The 17,500-nt window shown below is 38.1% G+C and overlaps 4 protein-coding genes across 5 annotated transcripts in view; 1 reads left to right on the forward strand and 3 right to left on the reverse strand.

Annotated features, from left to right (window-relative positions):
- The window catches only part of si:dkey-88e18.2 (interleukin-12 subunit beta), a 5,224-nt gene extending 3,230 nt beyond the window's left edge, over positions 1-1,994 (forward strand). Inside the window, exons 5-7 of the mRNA XM_043264111.1 lie at positions 32-195; positions 978-1,141; positions 1,691-1,994. Of these exons, the coding sequence (XP_043120046.1) occupies positions 32-195; positions 978-1,141; positions 1,691-1,825 (463 nt within the window). The 3' untranslated portion in view covers positions 1,826-1,994. The remainder of the gene's footprint in view (positions 1-31; positions 196-977; positions 1,142-1,690) is intronic.
- A 1,473-nt stretch (positions 1,995-3,467) lies between these two features.
- cfap161 (cilia and flagella associated protein 161) lies at positions 3,468-5,881 on the reverse strand. Its single transcript, XM_043264110.1, has 7 exons — positions 5,640-5,881; positions 5,453-5,542; positions 4,712-4,950; positions 4,549-4,630; positions 4,300-4,458; positions 4,136-4,209; positions 3,468-3,708 (listed from the first exon to the last, which is right to left on the reverse strand). The coding sequence occupies exons 1-7, from the start codon at positions 5,709-5,711 to the stop codon at positions 3,504-3,506; spliced, it is 921 nt and encodes a 306-aa protein (XP_043120045.1). The 5' UTR covers positions 5,712-5,881; the 3' UTR covers positions 3,468-3,503.
- A 331-nt stretch (positions 5,882-6,212) lies between these two features.
- Positions 6,213-16,312, reverse strand: si:dkey-88e18.8 (major intrinsically disordered Notch2-binding receptor 1). Its single transcript, XM_043216479.1, is given in 5 exon segments — positions 6,213-8,490; positions 9,333-9,521; positions 10,629-11,911; positions 11,914-13,188; positions 14,333-16,312. Coding segments are annotated over 4 exon segments (2,337 nt in total). The 5' UTR covers positions 12,596-13,188; positions 14,333-16,312; the 3' UTR covers positions 6,213-8,307.
- Positions 16,313-16,466: 154 nt separating this feature from the next.
- Positions 16,467-17,500, reverse strand: part of cd9a (CD9 molecule a) — a 9,628-nt gene continuing 8,594 nt past the window's right edge. For both annotated transcript variants that reach the window (XM_043216480.1, XM_043216481.1), the window contains exon 8: positions 16,467-16,981. In XM_043216480.1, coding sequence (XP_043072415.1) covers positions 16,916-16,981 — 66 coding nt within the window. In that variant the 3' untranslated portion in view covers positions 16,467-16,915. The remainder of the gene's footprint in view (positions 16,982-17,500) is intronic.

Consider the following 17,500-nt stretch of genomic DNA (forward strand, 5'->3'; position numbering starts at 1 on the left):
TCATCCACGCATGCATACTCATCCTATTTAGGGATAACGGTGACTGGGTGTCACAGTCCGTGGATGGGGTTTTTTTTCTCCCACATTCCACCAATTCATACTGTGAAGAGTCCGAGCGGCTGCGGATATCAGGGGAGGCGGTTTCCGCATGCTGCTATATGAAAACTGATTACAGCTTCTACCTACGAGACATCAGTGAGTATGTGGGTTAAAGGGAATTCTGTCATCATTTACTCACCCTCAAGTCATTTCTTTGATCTGTTGAACACTAAAAGAAGATATTCTGAAGAACGTCGGTTAACCAATTGGTTGACGGTAACCACGGACTTCCATAGCATGGAAGTCAACAGCAAATGCATACCAACGTTCTTTAAAATATCTTCTTCTCAGAAGAGTCAAACTCTTACTGGTTTGAATCAACTTGTGGGTGAGAAAAGTATGACCGAATTATGACGTGTGTTCTTGAGCTCATCTGTATGTGAAAGACATGGGGTTATACAATGTAAGATTCTACAATAGGGTTTACTATAATAATGCAAGACTTGCTATAGAGTAGTTTATTTCTAAAGCACTTTTCAAACAACAGAGTGTTGCACCAAAGTGCTGTACAGGCATTAGCCATTTTTTGAGATTTGAGATTATCTGCTGGCTTGATACTTAAGCTGAGCATTAATATATAAACATACTTTTTTTAAAATTAATTCATTATTATTATTATTTAATAATGTGGTAAGTTACAGGCTGTTGAGGAAGGGAAGTGGGGGTAGGATCAGTAATGCCATGGAAAGAATTTTATAAAATTAACGTTGTGATTCGTTGAGTTGAAATTCCATGCGGAAAATGTAACAATTAAATTTGAAATAAATGTACGCTCTTTTCAGACTATAAAAGTAGTTTTTAGTTTGCTGAGGCCCTCTATTGGTCTGAAAACCACTGGTCACATCACAGACTGAATGTGTTTTCTCTGTTTTTCCCAGTTAAGCCAGCAAATCCAAACATTTCGAACTGCACTATACAAAATGAGGGGAGTGACAATCAAATCATAGAATTAGAGGTGGAGCCTCCCTCGACCTGGCCGGAGCCCCACAGTTTCTTTCCTCTGAAGCATCAGCTCGAGTACGAGATAAGGCACGACGGAAAGGTACGGACCTGCTCTCTTCATTCAGGTCACCCATAATACTGACTTTGAATGGGAAACATAAAAAAAAAAAAAAAAAAAAAATATATATATATATATATATATATATATATATATATATATATATATATATATATATATATATATATATATATATATATATATATATATATATATATATATATATATAAAAATTATATATAAATTATATATATATAAATATATATATATATATATATATATATATATATATATATATATATATATATAAATGTAAAAATATAAAAATTATATATATATATATATATATATATATATATATATATATATATATATATATATATATATATATATATATATATATATAAATGTAAAAAAGATAAGGCATAAAGTAGATAAGACATTCAAGGCCTCTGGATTTGTGCAAGGAACAGTCTGAAATTCAAGCCATTACTCGCTAAAAGTAATAAAGTTATCAATTTAGGATGTACTGTCCCTTTAAGAATGCTGCAGTAATTAATTACCCTGTTTCTTGCTTCCGTGTCTTCTCAGCTGATGCGTCAAGAATGGGAGGAGAGGTCAAAGATCAAAGTTAAGGGCTCCATCACAAAACTGAGGGTCCGCTGCAGAGACCTGCTGCTCCTCTCTCAGTGGAGCGAATGGAGCGATTGGAAAAACGTAAACTAGCAATTTAAACCTCCCTATCTCCTGAACCCTTTATTTATATCTCCTGTCCCATTTTCCGAATCCTTATTTATTATTTGTATACGCGTTAATGTGTCATGTCGTCGGTTACGTGTGACTGTTACGTGCTGACTGTATTACACCTGTGTCATATTAAAAACCTTAGCTCCTCTGTTCTGTCTCTCGATTCCTTTAGACTACGCAGTATCACAGTTTCAATCACGCTGTCACACGGCTGTGATTCACTGGCCTTTGCTGACAGGAATTACTGTGAAATGTTGATTTTTGTGAAACGCTTTTAAAAACATTTCAGCGTACTTCCTCATGTCGGCAGCACGATTAGAGAGGAGCTTTTTTTTTACACCGGCTCTGTAAGATTTTTGTCATTTATTGGTTTGGTCAAGAGAAAAAACAGTAGTGAAATACAGTTTTGTTTTTTTTTAAATAACAGTTTTCTATATTCATACAGAAATGTATGCGTGTTATTTATTCCTGTGGTGGATTCTTGATACATTTACTGCATCGCTGCTGAGCAATAGTTATAATTTTAGGGCTGGGCAAATTAACATGTTATTATCGTGTTACCGCAATGCATACCGCAACCGAGCTCTGGTGTACCTCTTCTAAACGAACCAGGGCCGGCTAAATTAACCAGAGCTCAGGCACAGTTGAGATCGAGTACATCCTATTATTCTTTCACATCCCTCGTCTCACGATAACGCATTTGTACCCGGAAGGTGCCTGTTATAATGTTATGTTTGAGGCTCTGGACTACGGGAATAACTCGATTTTCTATAACAAACTATTTCTATAAAACCATTGTCACATTGCAGTGGCACGCAGCTTTGGTTTTATAATTAATTTGATTCCATTAATGTTTAAAGGTGCTGTATGCAAGCAAAAAATAACATGTGTTTGTAGATATTTATGAAAACATGTTATGTTTACAAGCTGCTTCTCTGAAGAATAATGCTGTTAATTGTACCATTTTCAGCTGCTATCTGTTAATCTTATATTCTGTATCTTGAAGTTGAGGTTTACAAGAAATATTTCGCTGCTGAAAATAAGCACCTTTTTTGTTTTTGCAAACCAACTGTTGTTGCGCTTTTATCTATACAGCAGTGCTTTTAAATAAAAAAGCGTGCAATGCACTACTTTTGAATCTATTATTGAATTGATAACATGATTAATTGCATGCAGTTAATTGCAGAAAATCGCAAATTTTAATTAAGCTTTTGAACGGTAGTGTATATTACGAGACGGAAGCTCAGATATCTGTGCGTGGTTACGGCAGAATTCATATGATTTCTCGTTCTCTGTCTAGGTGACCAAGGCGGACAAAAGAGGCCGAACCAAAGACCAACGAAAGAAGCAAAGAAACAAGAGGAAAAATACACCGAAAAACACACCGAAAAATAAAAGAAATAAGAAAACTAAGCAGAAAAATAAGAATAAAAAGTCATTGTGAAAGCATTTTTTTTTTTATAAATCTATTGAATGTGTGTATGAGCATGTTTATGAAAGCTGAGGGAACGCTGCCTCCTTTTGGGAGCTTTATGGAATTATCTTTACTTTTTGTACAAGACAAATCAACAGATTTGCAACAGTAAATATTTAAAGAAATAAAATATTGTATTTTCAAAAATATTATTTGATGTCATTTTTATTATCAGTTTTTCTCCTAACTGCACTCTTTTACTTGCGTGTCCTCTTGGTTGTCTCTCTGCTCATCTGTTATGTCTGAGTCTTGTTGGAGTTGCATCTCGCTCTGGTTTTGATTGGCAGAATAAGCCACGAAAAACAGCCAGTGGTTATTGTCCCGCTCAGCTTTATGAGAGTCCAGGAAGGTGTGAGCAGAGAGTTCATACTCTTTACCAAAAGGAGTCCTAAACACACAAACCAAATAAACACTAACAGTTATTCAACACAGAATTAACATTAAACCACACAGTTCTTCGGGCAGCTTTTTTAAAAAATAATATTTTAAATAACATAGATAAAAAGTATAAAATAATCACACATAATAGCAAAATTATATATATATATATATATATATATATATATATATATATATATATATATATATATATATATATATATATTATATATATAATTTTTATATATAATTTATATATATATATATATATATATATATATATATATATATATATATATATATATATATATACATATATATCTTAAAATAAAATAAACGTTATTGCATAAGAGCTGATGAACTGCTTTTGGAGTATTTGTAATATTTAGCTATCCCCAGCTTACTTTAAATGAATCACAAAATATGAAATAGATTACCATAGGACGTGACTGCCTAAAGCAGCGAGGCATTGATTGGTCTTGCAGTGGGAAATCAAAACCTTGCTGTTCACCTGCCAAAACAAAGCATCCACTCCGCATTATTAAGTTATTAAGTAATAACAAGAAGTACGTCTGGAAAAGATTTAGTTGAGAGTGTGAACCTGAACGGGGTATCCTTCGTTTTCAAGCCTTTCCTGGGGGTCAAAGTAAATCACCTTCCACCAGCACAGGAAATCAAACGCCTCTGCCAGGCTCAGCTCCTGCAGCCGAGACTTCTTGGCACACTTCAGAAATGTTTTGTGATCGCTGGCGAGGAACAGCTATGAGGAATCCAACAGACTGAATTCGGAGCCTTGGGAAGTCAGCAATTACACAAAACTGTACATATGAAAAAATGTTTGCTTGTTTACCTCTCCGGCAAAGCCTGCGGTCGTTCTCAGGGCAAAGCTTTGGTCGTATCTGAGCACCTCTCCATCTGAGGTCCCATCAACACTGAACACATACCACAGACGATAAAACAGATCGGCTACCGCGCGCGCGATTGAGTTAGTTTGATAGCGCTAGCACCGATACCTTGTAATGATAAAGGAGTTTCTAACACAAGGGGTCATGCTGTGGGCTCCGCCTACTTGGAGGGGCCCGAAAAGGCGGGGGACCGGATTCGTGTCAGACTGTGTTGTGATATTTCTGCTGTCGGCAATGATGCTGAGGACACAGGAACCGCGCCGCTCGTGATCTTCACTCCCAGGGTTCACCAGCATCACCGTGTCTCCAAAGTGCAAAAAACCATCCTGCGACACTGATAAACTCAACTGAACACAGAAACAGAATCAGCCTCGTATGCAGCCGACACAGAAAACAATAACGAGTTGGAAATAAAAGTAGAAAATTCAGCCTTTAAATTACTTGAAGTTTCTTTGTAGTTATTTGAGAAATTTACGAGCAATTTCGTGGTTTTTTTCTGGATTTTCAAAGACCATATGACCAAAAATTAAATTTTTTTTATTTTGGGAAAAAAACAAATACAAACAAAAAAAAGCCAACAAAAACATAAATGCTACAATTTCAACGTTCACAAAACTATACTAATGTCAAAAAAATACGTCTGTGAACCAAATAGAAATTTACAATGATTTGTTTTTTCTTAAAATGTGACCTGAATGTTTTTTCTTGAATTTAAATATTTTTATATTTATTAATTTTAATATTTAATTTTATACATGTCTAAATAAATAAATAGTATAATTTAAATATATTTAAAACTTTTAAATATTATACTGATATACTAAATATATATCAGAAAAAAATACTTGCTGGTTTTAGGATGTTTTGCCTCAGGTCTCCTTCTTTCTGAACAGTGAGTTCGCCTCTGTCTTTTTGCAGGATGAAGTTCTTGAGCGTTTCCTGCAGATACACTGCTCATTTACTGCTCATGTTCTCGTGTTCTCTGTCAGGACTTCACACCAACAAACATCAGACGCAGAAAAACGAAGCAACAAACCTCTTCTAATGTCACGTCTTCTTTCCAGTTGCCCACACGGACGCGCGGATTATAGGTCCGGACGTGAGCCATTTCAAAACCACGGCAAAACCAGCCAGATAACTGAGAAAATGTAATTTAAAATGCAAAAAGAAACTAAACGCGCTTTCTACAGGCAACAGCTGTTGCCATGGAGGCGTAACAACACCTGTACGCTACTGCGCCTGCGTGTGTTACGTTTCCAAGGCAACACGTTTTTTTGCCGCCAGTTTGGTTCGCTCTATTTATTAAGTTTTATGCGTTTAAAAATATTTTTTAATTTTAAATTCACCCTTTAATTCAATTAGTTGTAATTTAATTTGAAATGCAATTTTAAATACCCTTTTTATGTATTAAATATTTCTTTTGTCTATGTAACTTTTTCTTTTAAATATAATTTTTATATTTAGTTTATATATATATAAGTATAATTTAAATATATTTAAAAGGTTTCAAATATTTAAATATACTATTACCAGGGATGCGTAACAACACCTGCGATACTGCGCCTGCGTGTGTTACGTTTCCAAGGCAACAGATTTTTGCCGCCAATTTGGTCCGCTCTATTTAATTAGTAGTAATTCAATTTGAAATGCAATAAATGTACATACAAAATTAAATAAAGAACTGTTTTAAATACGTATTCTATGTAACATTTAATCACTATTAAATACTGGCATCCTGTAGTAATATGACTTATTGGCCCTCAGATTAATTTACTAATTACAATGTAGGCAGTTGACTGGCTGGTGACTGGTGTTCACTGAGGTATATTGCATTGAGGTGCATATCTTCAATAAAACAAACTGAAAATGTATACATAATAGGCTGAATATATAAAAATTGCTGGATAAAAGGAAGACAACAGTCAAATTATCAAAAGAAGTGATCAAACAATCATCATTCAATAAGTCTCTTTATATTAATATCTTTCATATGAATTTGGCTTTTCTAATTTAATTATCTAGCTCACTCTTCAAAGTTTCACTAGAATCAATTTGCGTGTAATATCTATAATGAATTTTGCAGCATTAACAAATATGAAACCAAATCACTTTCACAATATGTATGCAGAGATATAAAAGCAGCTGAGATTTTAGATAAACTACATTAGAAGGAAGCCTCATTTGAGCTTCAGAGACTATGTGTGTAAGTGCGGTTAAGTGCTTTCGCGTCAATAACGGAACTGGCAGATCATAAATAGATAATACACATTTATGAGAGATGCGCTCTGAAATATTAAAACTGCATTGGGAAAAGCAGCAAGCAAGCTCTCACTACGTCCACCTGCTTCCTATGCAACTTCCGGCTTGCTTAACCGGCAGGAAAAAAACGACACACGAGACACAATCCCATCGAATAACCAAAACCAGCTTTATGAAGAGACAAAGGTATATTTTCACAGTCGAAAGTGCCCTGAAAAAGGAAGAATCACAATCCAGAAATGCACGTGTACACACGATCACGAAAAGGCTATTCTACAAGAAAATGTCAATCAAAATCAAGTCAAAACTTTTCCAACATTGCCTCCTTAAAATAGGACATCTCATTCAATTGTCTTCACATTACAGTATTCAGCTGCTGAAAGCATTGCCAAGGCTTACTATGCATTTGCTAAGTTGCTCTGAGCGGCTGTCAACACTTGCTTTCGTTGCACGTGATCGCTTATACTGGCCTGTGATTGCAAATCTGATCATTAACGTAATTGATTGAGGTATCATTTATTCTGTAGTGATGAATTACAACGGCGATCATAAATCAAACTGCAAGTAAAAATCCCATCAGTTCCAATCGGAAACCCTTTTACCTGAGCAAATCACTCATTAATCAGCTGCAGCAGACAGAAGTAGGACTCAGAAAGCTTCAGGCTCAATAAAAGAGGACAAACGTTTTCTCTCCCCTCCCGCACTCACTCAGTCCCATCACAGCCCATTAAAAGTTTAGTGCTGTTGTTCAGCAAATTGAAAATGTGTGCCGGTATCGATCCACCATCGTGCATCCATTCTGGATCTCTGGAGGCTCGTTTTTCTTTTCTTTTAAGCTTTCGCGAGGCAGGGCATTACGTTTTGTAGCACTGTTTCGGTGGTGATCGAGCTCGCCCACAAATTCAGGTCAGCAATGACGAATGCGCATCGAACGGAAACAAGAGATTCATATCACTCGCGCGTCAGCGTTTCCTCCAAATGCGGGGACGTTTAGCAGATTCAAAGGGCAGTCGCATGTAAATTTGCAACTAATAATGGATTTTCCTAGCATTTAAATGGAGAGAGAGGTGAAATGCGAAAGAGAGAAACGTGTGCCGCTGTGCAAGCAAGTGGATGCCGTCTCAGGTTTCAGCAGAATTACATTAGACTAATGGGAACTCCCCAATATCCGTCAACAAAGAGGGCATACCGGAACGTCTGCAAGCCATAAACTGCAGAATAAGCGTTTAACTGAAAACCAGCCTAAAATCAAACAACACTAAATGTAGGGAAACTCCACTGAAAGGCCCACTGAAGGTTTAAGGAAATGCAGTCTATTTTGCATAGGTTGGGGCAGCCTGCCATGCTTCTCGAATTAGGTTTGTGACAAATTCATGCTTCATCAAAATCTTGGTAATATTATCTAATAAACACGTATTGTACCATTCAGTGTAGTCTCATGTACGTTACACAGTGCTGACAGGAATGACGATGATGAGGATGAGGATGATGGTGGCAGTGATGCTGAGGGCAGCGATACGGTACGCCTGGTTCCTGTTGCAGCGAGTGTACGAATGTGAACGTCGCAGGAGCGTGTCAGATGCCGGCGTGTAAATCTCGTCTGTCCAGAACTCCAACGACTCAGGGGCCTGCGAAACGTATATAGAAAACGGTTTATCTGCATTAATATGCATTCTGCACAGTTTCACTGTGTTTTATTTCACATTCTGTTTAGGTTGATTTAACGATTAGGAGAACCCAGTGATGTTTATGTAAAAACAATAACGATCATTTCGAAAATAACTATTTTTTTTAAAGGAATAGTTCAACCGAACGTGACAATTTGCTGAAAATGCTCACACCCTCAGCGTGTGTTTCTTCATCAGAGAGGATTTGGAGAAATTTAACATTATATCACTTGCTCAGCAATGGATCCTCTGCAGTGAACGGGTGCCAAAGAGTCTGATGGAAACATCACAATAATCCACACCAGTCCATCAGCCAACATCTTGTAAAGTGAACTGTTGCTTCTGGCCAATTTGATAATACTGCTTCCATCAGTAAACAAAGTCCATACCCTGTTGCATCAAAATCCACCAAAATACTTTTGTAGAACTTTCTGCATATTTTTCTCCTGACTCAGATGAGATGTATTTCTTCACTGGAGTTAGCGGTATTATGGAGAATGGACTTGATTGATTTACTATTTAAAAATTCATGTGGATTACTTGTGGATTATTATGTTAGTATTATTAGGCTCTCGATCAGGTGAACTGTTCCTTTAACACAGGGTTATAAGAGCACTTTAGAAAATTGTATATATATATATATATATATATATATATATATATATATATATATATATATATATATATATATATATAAAGATTTTAGTTCAGGTCAATTAGACCCCAGCAAAAACACACAGCAAAAATACAGATTCATGAGTCGCCAGCTTTTTCATTCAAAACATTACATTTGGAGATGTCACCTGAAAATCCAGCGGTGTTAAATCTGATTGGCTCCAGGTCACTTTTGGGCGTTCAGTCACATGCTGGGAAGTGCTATGGACAGATGTGCGGCGTGGTGCATTGTGGGTCTCAGGTGGCATGAGGTGAAAGCCCGTCACTTCCTGCACTACAGAGCCCTCTCTTTTATGCACTCCACCTAAATGATCTGACTGAAAAGTCAAACAAGGTTTATTTTATATACATATTGTATATACATATATACATATAAGGTCCAAATAGTACCATTGAAGTTTGATTACAAAGTTTAAAAAAAATCACATGAAATTTTGCATAAATTTGCATAAAACTTGTTGTTCATGTTGATAATAATGAGGATCATGTGTTTCCGAACAATGGACTTTTTAGAATTTTGGAGCCAGACTTTTTCCTGGTTCTCTCGACAAACCCCCAAACTGTTTTTATCTTAGCTTTCGGATTATTGCAGATAATAAGCTCTGTGACCTGCAAAAGTGTATGATTCTTACAAGACAATCTTGTGAAGATAATATTTCGAAAGACAGGAGTCCAATATTTGTATGTGCTATAATTGAACACAGCCATTTTGCTAACTTTAACCACATCTCTTCAAAACTCATCCTAAATGAGCATAGCAGAGAGCATTTCTAATTGCCTTTTTTTTAGATGAGAGACTTTTTTTATTGGCTACTCACTCTTATTTTGTTGTTTACAGAGGTTAAATTCAGAATAACACATTAGCGTACTACTCTTTTGTCTGACATACTGTTTCTTTATGTGGCAGAAATAATGACATACTAGTCTGAATTCAGTCAAGAGTCTAGCTCTGCCACAAAGACAAGTATGATTTCTCAAGCCATATAGACATTTTGTGTGGAAGAAATATCACTAGTGTTTTCATCAGCTTATAAAATCTGTTATTTCTTTTGCTGTAGTGTAATAGGAAATACCTGTTTACATTTACAAACATTAATTTTTGACAATAATAATGCAAGACGTCTGACAGAATCTGGAATGACATGAAAATAAAGGAACAATTAGAGACAGACCAGGAACCCTGGTGGCAATGTCTCCAAGATGCTTCAAAAAACCTATCTGAAAAAGCACAACTGGATGATGAAGAGACCTGGCTGTTAACTCAGGATTATTACAATTAATGGCAAAATAAATGGTTGGAAATGTCAACTAATATTTTCCAGTGACACACTACAGCAAAAGATAGAAATACCTGACTTAAAACCATTTTAGTTGCTGAAAACACTACTGTTGGGCAATGTTGTACATTTTTCTTATCCTGTTACCTTAACAGACTGTATGTGCGGCTCCTTGCTGAAGCTGATGCTCCACTCTCTGGGGGCCTCTGATCCGCTGCTTTCTGTATGGCTCCTGGAGGTCCTGCGCACAAACAGCCGTCTGCGTTTCGCAGCTGCCTCGTTGATGCCCTCCGCCACCAAATTGGTCCTCGGGGACCCCTGCTGTTGCTGCAGGCTAGGCCGGGGTGTGAGCTGGGGCTGTAAGTGCATTGGATACACGTGTGGGCATGCGGCCTGCTCCCGCTCTTCCAGACGGTTCAGCGTGGAGAGCACGAGGGCCAGCTGCTCACGTAGCTCTGAAATGGGTTCGAGCTGTTGCTCCAGCTCCGTGACCCGTTGGAGCAGTCGCCCAACGCCCCATCTCACACCCTCCTCAGGTGCCTCCAAGGAGTGAAACAACCTCCGTAACTTTCCCAAACGTTCACGCCTCTCTGGCAGCCCGGCGCCACCCCCTTCCTGGGCCCCGCCTCCTTCCCCTGGCAGCACCGCCATGGAGCCGCACATGCTAATGTCGTCTAGGAAACGGAAGATGGCACTGATGTCGTCCTCGCCAATGTCAGGGTTGTCGATGGAGAGTCTATCGGCGAGCATGAGGCTTCGTAAAGCGCGCCGATCTGCAGGCTCTGTTTGGGTGCCTACGCTAATCATGCCCTCGATGCTCGGTGACCAGTCGTACCATGCGTCCAAACTCATGCCGCTCAGCCGCTTGAAGGTGTCCCGCACCGAATTGACAATGCGAGGATCGAAACCAGGAATGTCGAAGCTTGACCCTTCGATGCTAAGTTTAACAGATCCTGACTTTCGTAATCCTGACTTCTCTAAGACGGAGCGCTCCGATCTGGGTTTCTGCAGCCCGGCCGTTTCTGGTTCCGGTCTTTCATCCGCCGTCCTGCTGTCGATGTCCAAGCTGTGGCTTTTGATTTGTAGAGCAGGGGTTTGGTGCTTTTGGCTGGAGACCGAAGGGCCGAAGTAGGTGGAGGTTTGGAGCTCGTCCAAACTCTCGTGCTTCGCCTGACGCCACTGAGTCTGAGGATCGTAGGGGTTCGAGGCGTCATCGTAGGATTGCGAGTCGCTCATGTGTGTGTCCGGTTCAGGAGCGTTCGAATGATGGTGATGCGCATGTGATGCCGGGTCGTTTGCGTATATTACAGGGTCGGGATAAGGATTATTTTGGTGAGCGTAAACCAGGTCCTCTCCATCTGATCTTGGTCCATCTGGGCTTTGATCTGATTGACCGACGCCTTCCACGGATATCAGTGGAATTTTGTGAGTCCTTCTTTAAAGGCACTCCTCTTCTGGGAGCAGGACCGAGCTACGCGGGATCCCTGATTGGCCGCCGACAGCTTGCCAGCCTCCTGATCGACCACGTCAATGGAAATGTCCCCAGAATGAGCGTTCTGCATGCTGTCCCGGTTGTGCACGCCCGAGTGAGGCTGAGCGACCAACGCGGAGGTGGTCTGAGCGTGTGAAGCCTCTGTGTTATGACTGAACGCCTCACAAGGGAGGTTCTCATATTTACAGTCCTCAGAGGCGGTGCCTCCTCCTGTGACGGGTAAAGCGGCCGGCCAGTCGTAACGCACAAATCCCTTCCCACAGACCTGACAGGGAGTCAGAGACTGAATGTTCTGCGAGTATGAAGGAGCCATGCGGGTATGCATGAGGAGGTTGAACAGGGAGACGACATCGGCTGCTGCCGAGAGCCGGTTGCTGCAGGGTGGGTGAAGCCGCTCTCGGAAGAGGGTGGCTGGGAAGCAGGGGTCTCTACATGCGGTGGAGTATAAGAGACTCCGTAAATCTAGAAGAGGCTGCAGGCTGAAGCGTCCACTCAGATAGACGCAAATATCCGCATACGACACGCTCCCACGGCATGCACCTAACACTTCCAGGATCTCCAACAATACTAGGGGGTCTTCGGGGTTTTCAGCCATTTGCACCAGATTTGAGCTTGCACTCATGCACACTACAGAAATTCAAGCCAACTGTCCTTTGCTTTTCCCTCTTCCTCAAAGGCACATGCAGCTCTGAGAAAGGGAGCACAGCTGTAAAATCAGGTCAGGCAGAGAAGCATTTCCACCACAATTACTTTTGCATTGACTTTTGCATATAAATCCTACACAAGTTAAAACAGTCCAACAAAGCAAAGTGCAATAAAAAACAGCGGTTACCTCTTGCCACTGGGATATGGTGCTGAGAACAAAGCTATTCATTGCTGACCTTATTCAAAGCCTTAATATAGCCACTGATCGGAGCATTTGAAAAGAGCAGAAACCATTAGTGATGGAGTGAAATCGTCCATCTCCGGTGATCAGGGTCCCACCTGAGACACTCTCGTAGGTAAAGCAGCGGTCACTGGTCAGGCAGTGGTCAATCTTACGGTTAGTGCAGAAAAACAGGTCGTTTGGAGTCTCGAGGGATGCCATGAATCCCGGTTCTCATTCCTCATGAGCTGATCGAAACGCCCCGCACTTGAGAAACAGCAGGAATAGTTTCTGCTTCATGTGTGGCAGGAGTGTTGCATCCTCTGTTGGTGTGTTTGCACACGAAGCTGCTGTGGTGAAAGTCACGCATGACGTTAGTGGCTGTTCTAATGCAGGACAATAAACATACAACACAAGGAATGCTTTGCAAAGTACGGAGAAACGCATAGAAGAAACCTCCAATTATTTTTTTTTATATAAAAACATTTAAGAATCTGACATATAATATTTAAAAATATAAAAAATGTATCTCATATATAAGTGAATAAACGAAAAATAATTATTCAATAAATATAAAAGTAATAATAAATAAAATTAGAAGTAACCATTAAAAGGTACTAGAAAATGTATCCATAAGCTTGTTTAATTATTTATACATTTCTCTGCATTTTATTTATTTTGAATTAGTTAATTGTTAAAAAAGCGAATTAAAACAAAAACATATAGCTGCATTTAATTGCTTTGATATATTGATTTATATATATATATATATATATATATATATATATATATATATATATATATATATATATATATATATATATATATAATTTTTTTATAATGCTGAGCAATGATTAACTGCATCCAAAATAAATGTTTTTATGTACATAATATATGTGTGGGTACTGTGTATGTTTTTTTTAATGCATATTTAAAGACACATACAGCTCATATTTAGAAAACATTTACATGTATTTATATTCCACATTATACATTTCACAAATATAAGAATATATATATATATATATATATATATATATATATATATATATATATATATATATATATATATATGATAGATAGAGTATGTACTTAATTTACACAGCGCACACATACAAATTATGTACATAAAAACATTTATTTTTGATTAATCGTTGTCCAGCACTAATTTATTTTTTTACATTACAAAATGTAAAACAAACACACTGACCCACTTATATATTAAATCGTTAAGCCTCGCAAGCCTCATTTAAAAAGTGCATTGAAAAATATTAAGCAAACGACATATCTGTAACACATTACAATAAGGTTCATTAACTACTTCAGCTATCATAAGTAAAAATGAACAATACTTCTACAGCATTTATCTGTAATGTCAATGTTCATTTCAGAATTTGCTAATGCATTAAGCAGTGTATTCTTCATTGTTCATTCATGTTAACAAATGACACCATATTGTAAAGTGCAAGTGACATTTCTTGAGTAAAATCTTACCTGTATCTTCTGAAGACCTGTCTTGATGCACAGACTGTATTTGCATGCAAACAGTAGCCCCAGCATCTGCTCAGTATTGCACTGAAGTGGACGATGAGAGGTAGACCGCCACTTCCTCTCTCCGTTTTATTAGAGCCTACAACTACATTAAAGTGATCAAACCTTTTAAAAGTGTAATGGAGCTCGTTCACTTCAGACGTCAGATAGTCTGTACTATTAAGACTAATCAGGAACTCAAAAGTTCTCTTAATTGATGAGCATCAGAAACACATTAGTTTTATGACTAATGTCTTCAGCACACTGTACAAGTCTACTGTAAAGCGTGCTGTCGAATTATAAAGTTTGTTTAGTTGCCTCTGGTTCGAAATAATTCATCAAAGACCACCAGGGGGCAACAAAGTTTATGTTATGTCAAATTGCATGAGAATATGAAAAAATAGTTTGAGGGGGAATTCCAACTATTACCAAGCAATACTCAAAATGTTAATTCACAACAATACAGTTTAATAATACAGTAATAATTACCAATTTTTGGTGTAATTGGTTTTGATAGCGATTGGCACGAATGGACAGAAAGGCAGAAACTTTATTTTGAAGTATTATCGGTCGCTGAGGTTTTCTTTTTGAAATTTCAGAAATGTTTATTCGTAAAAATGCTCTTAAAGCCACATCTTTTACAAAAATGTCCAGGTTCAAGGGTTTAACGTTTTGGATTGGCCAAGAGCACTGTAGTTGTACAATAACAAAATACAACTTGCCTAATAGTCGTGCATGTATCTTTCTGCTTTTAGACTAATAATATCTCACTGATACTCGACGTTGTAAGGATAAAAGAACCTCAGATACTTTGACATCTTCAAGACACCCCACAGAGTGGAGGAGTAGAAAACTACCTTCCCATTTGGCTCTTTCTAAAACCCCTCCACCCATCTTAGCTTCTACTGTTTGCTACATGAAAATGCCAATCCGAGTGAACTAACAGTCATGTCTAGTATCATTTGAAATGCGTGACTGGTACAATGGTCTCGTTTCTACACTTACCGGTAACAAATATTTGAAGATTTCGTATATATTTTACTTATTGCAATAGGCGTGCCCTCTCCCTGGGTCATTCCATGTAAATTACCTTCTGTTCCCATTGAGGTGTAAACTACTCAGGTCTGACACTCGAGTTAATGCAAAGTCCAGTTCTTCCTATTTAACTTAGTTTGGGGGGGATGTTTTACCTTGGTTTGGTATTTAAAGGGATGCAGCAAAAGGGTCAGGGAGATGTTTCTCTACACTTCATACTACGTATTTCCTAAAGACAGGTATGCACATTTTACTATTAGATTATTCTGAGAACTTGATGCTTTCTATAAAGATGTGTTTGAATACATTTACCTGACTGATAATAAATTGTTACATTTGGTCTTATACGGTTTCGCTCTGCAATTATTGACTCTATTAGATTACGATGTATCTTGCTAGTGACCCGAATGAACGAGTGAAAGGTTGTATATAGAACCTAAAATTCGAGGCCTTAATGAAATCAGATCCGAATTTAACCTAAAATTGAGGAACACTAAGCCACTTGGTTATGAGATATGTTTAAAGGAGTCTAAGTTTTGAGTGTGTAACTCCTCACAATGGAAAAAAGAAGTGTTTTTAGAGATTTTAATAGTCACAGCAAAGGAAATGCTTTAATGGGTGTGTGCTTTAATATGATTTCAAACTCTCTGATCTCCTTGTCGCTGGATCTGTTTGGGTTTGCTGGTGAGTCATACTGTCACATCTTACGCAGATAAGCATTTTTCCACAATGCGTCAAGTGTTTTGTTTGAGAAACAGAGATCCCAAAAAAAGACAAATCAAAAGGCAAGAGACAATTTCCAGCGTACACGTTTTGTTCCAGTTGCCAAATTCTGTCCTAATTGAGGCCGTACAATAAACAGGAAGAAGGAGGGGAAGATCGGAAAGAGAAAACGATACAAACAAGATTAAGGAAACTGAGAGGTTGTGAACGCTCGCATAATGGAGTGAAGTTTTTTCGGGTGTCAAGCCCTTTCACAATGACTCTTATCAGCCTGTTGAGTGAAGTCTGGTAAAAAACAGACTTCATCCTGGAAAAAAAAAAAACACATTCCACCACAAAGTTCACGAATAATTTGGCTTTTATTTGAGCCGTATGCACCGATGTGGGTAAATCAACCGACCCTATTCACAAATCAGAAACGAAACATTAGAAAAGTTCAAGAACGATTCATATCAAGCGGTACTGCGAGTACAATAAAGCCAACAAATGGTTAATCCTTAAAATCTATTATGAACGATAAAAAAATATAAAAAGTCAGACTTAAAGGCCTTTTCAGATGGGCTTGGAATGCTAAACCAACCCGTTTCTCTCATTACTCGTGACCGAACCGGTGATACAGCTGCACTAAGAAAAAGAGTGAATTCCAGTCAATCGGAGACGTGAAGAGATCGTGTGCCTGACGCTGTGATGTAACTGGCTCTTAGCCGATGAGGTCATGTTCGAGACAGTGCTTTGGGACAGACATCATGCAACACAAATATACTGGCAGTTTCCCAGGCAACCGGACCCTCACACAATCTCCCGGGTCTTGCGGATGGCGCAGCACAGCATCATGCTGAAGATCATGCCGAAGATCTGCGCACATGGAGAACACCATTCTTCAGCGGCACGTCAATTATTATTATTATTTTTTCACAAAAAAACATTACAATTAAGGTGCATAGAAATATGGGCCCGGTTTCACAGACAGGGCGTAGGCTAAGCTTAACTATTAGGTCATAGTTCAATCAGGACATTTAAGTCATTTTTATAAGCGTGCCTTAGAACAAAGCATTACTGTTGTGCATCTTAAGATGAAGCATCTAGATGAAGATGTAACATCAGTTTCTTACGGTTCAAACTGCTCAGATTTACATTTCAGTGTAGGAATAGGCATGATCTTTGTCTGTGAAACCGGGGGGTGTACTTTTTTCTAAATCTGAATTTTCTGCACTATAAGCAGAATCTATTATTTGAAAATTTAGGGTTGGTAAGATTTTTGTATTACTATACGAATAATAGTAATATTTTCCGAAATACTATTACAACTTAAAATGACTGATTTCAGTTTGAATTCATTTTAAAAAGTGATGCGAAGCTGAATTTTCAGTCTTC

This window comes from Puntigrus tetrazona, chromosome 18 (assembly GCF_018831695.1).
Source record: "Puntigrus tetrazona isolate hp1 chromosome 18, ASM1883169v1, whole genome shotgun sequence".
NCBI lineage: Eukaryota > Metazoa > Chordata > Actinopteri > Cypriniformes > Cyprinidae > Puntigrus > Puntigrus tetrazona.

Excerpts from the sequence above, each read along its gene's own strand:
- cfap161 (XM_043264110.1), bottom strand. The coding sequence starts at position 5,711 with ATGGCTCACGTCCGGACCTATAATCCGCGCGTCCGTGTGGGCAACTGG. Across the intron at positions 4,951-5,452 it reads GGCAAAACATCCTAAAACCA|TTGAGTTTATCAGTGTCGCA; the intron begins GCAAGTATTTTT and ends TTCTGTGTTCAG. Across the intron at positions 4,631-4,711 it reads AACTCCTTTATCATTACAAG|TGTTGATGGGACCTCAGATG; the intron begins GTATCGGTGCTA and ends GTATGTGTTCAG.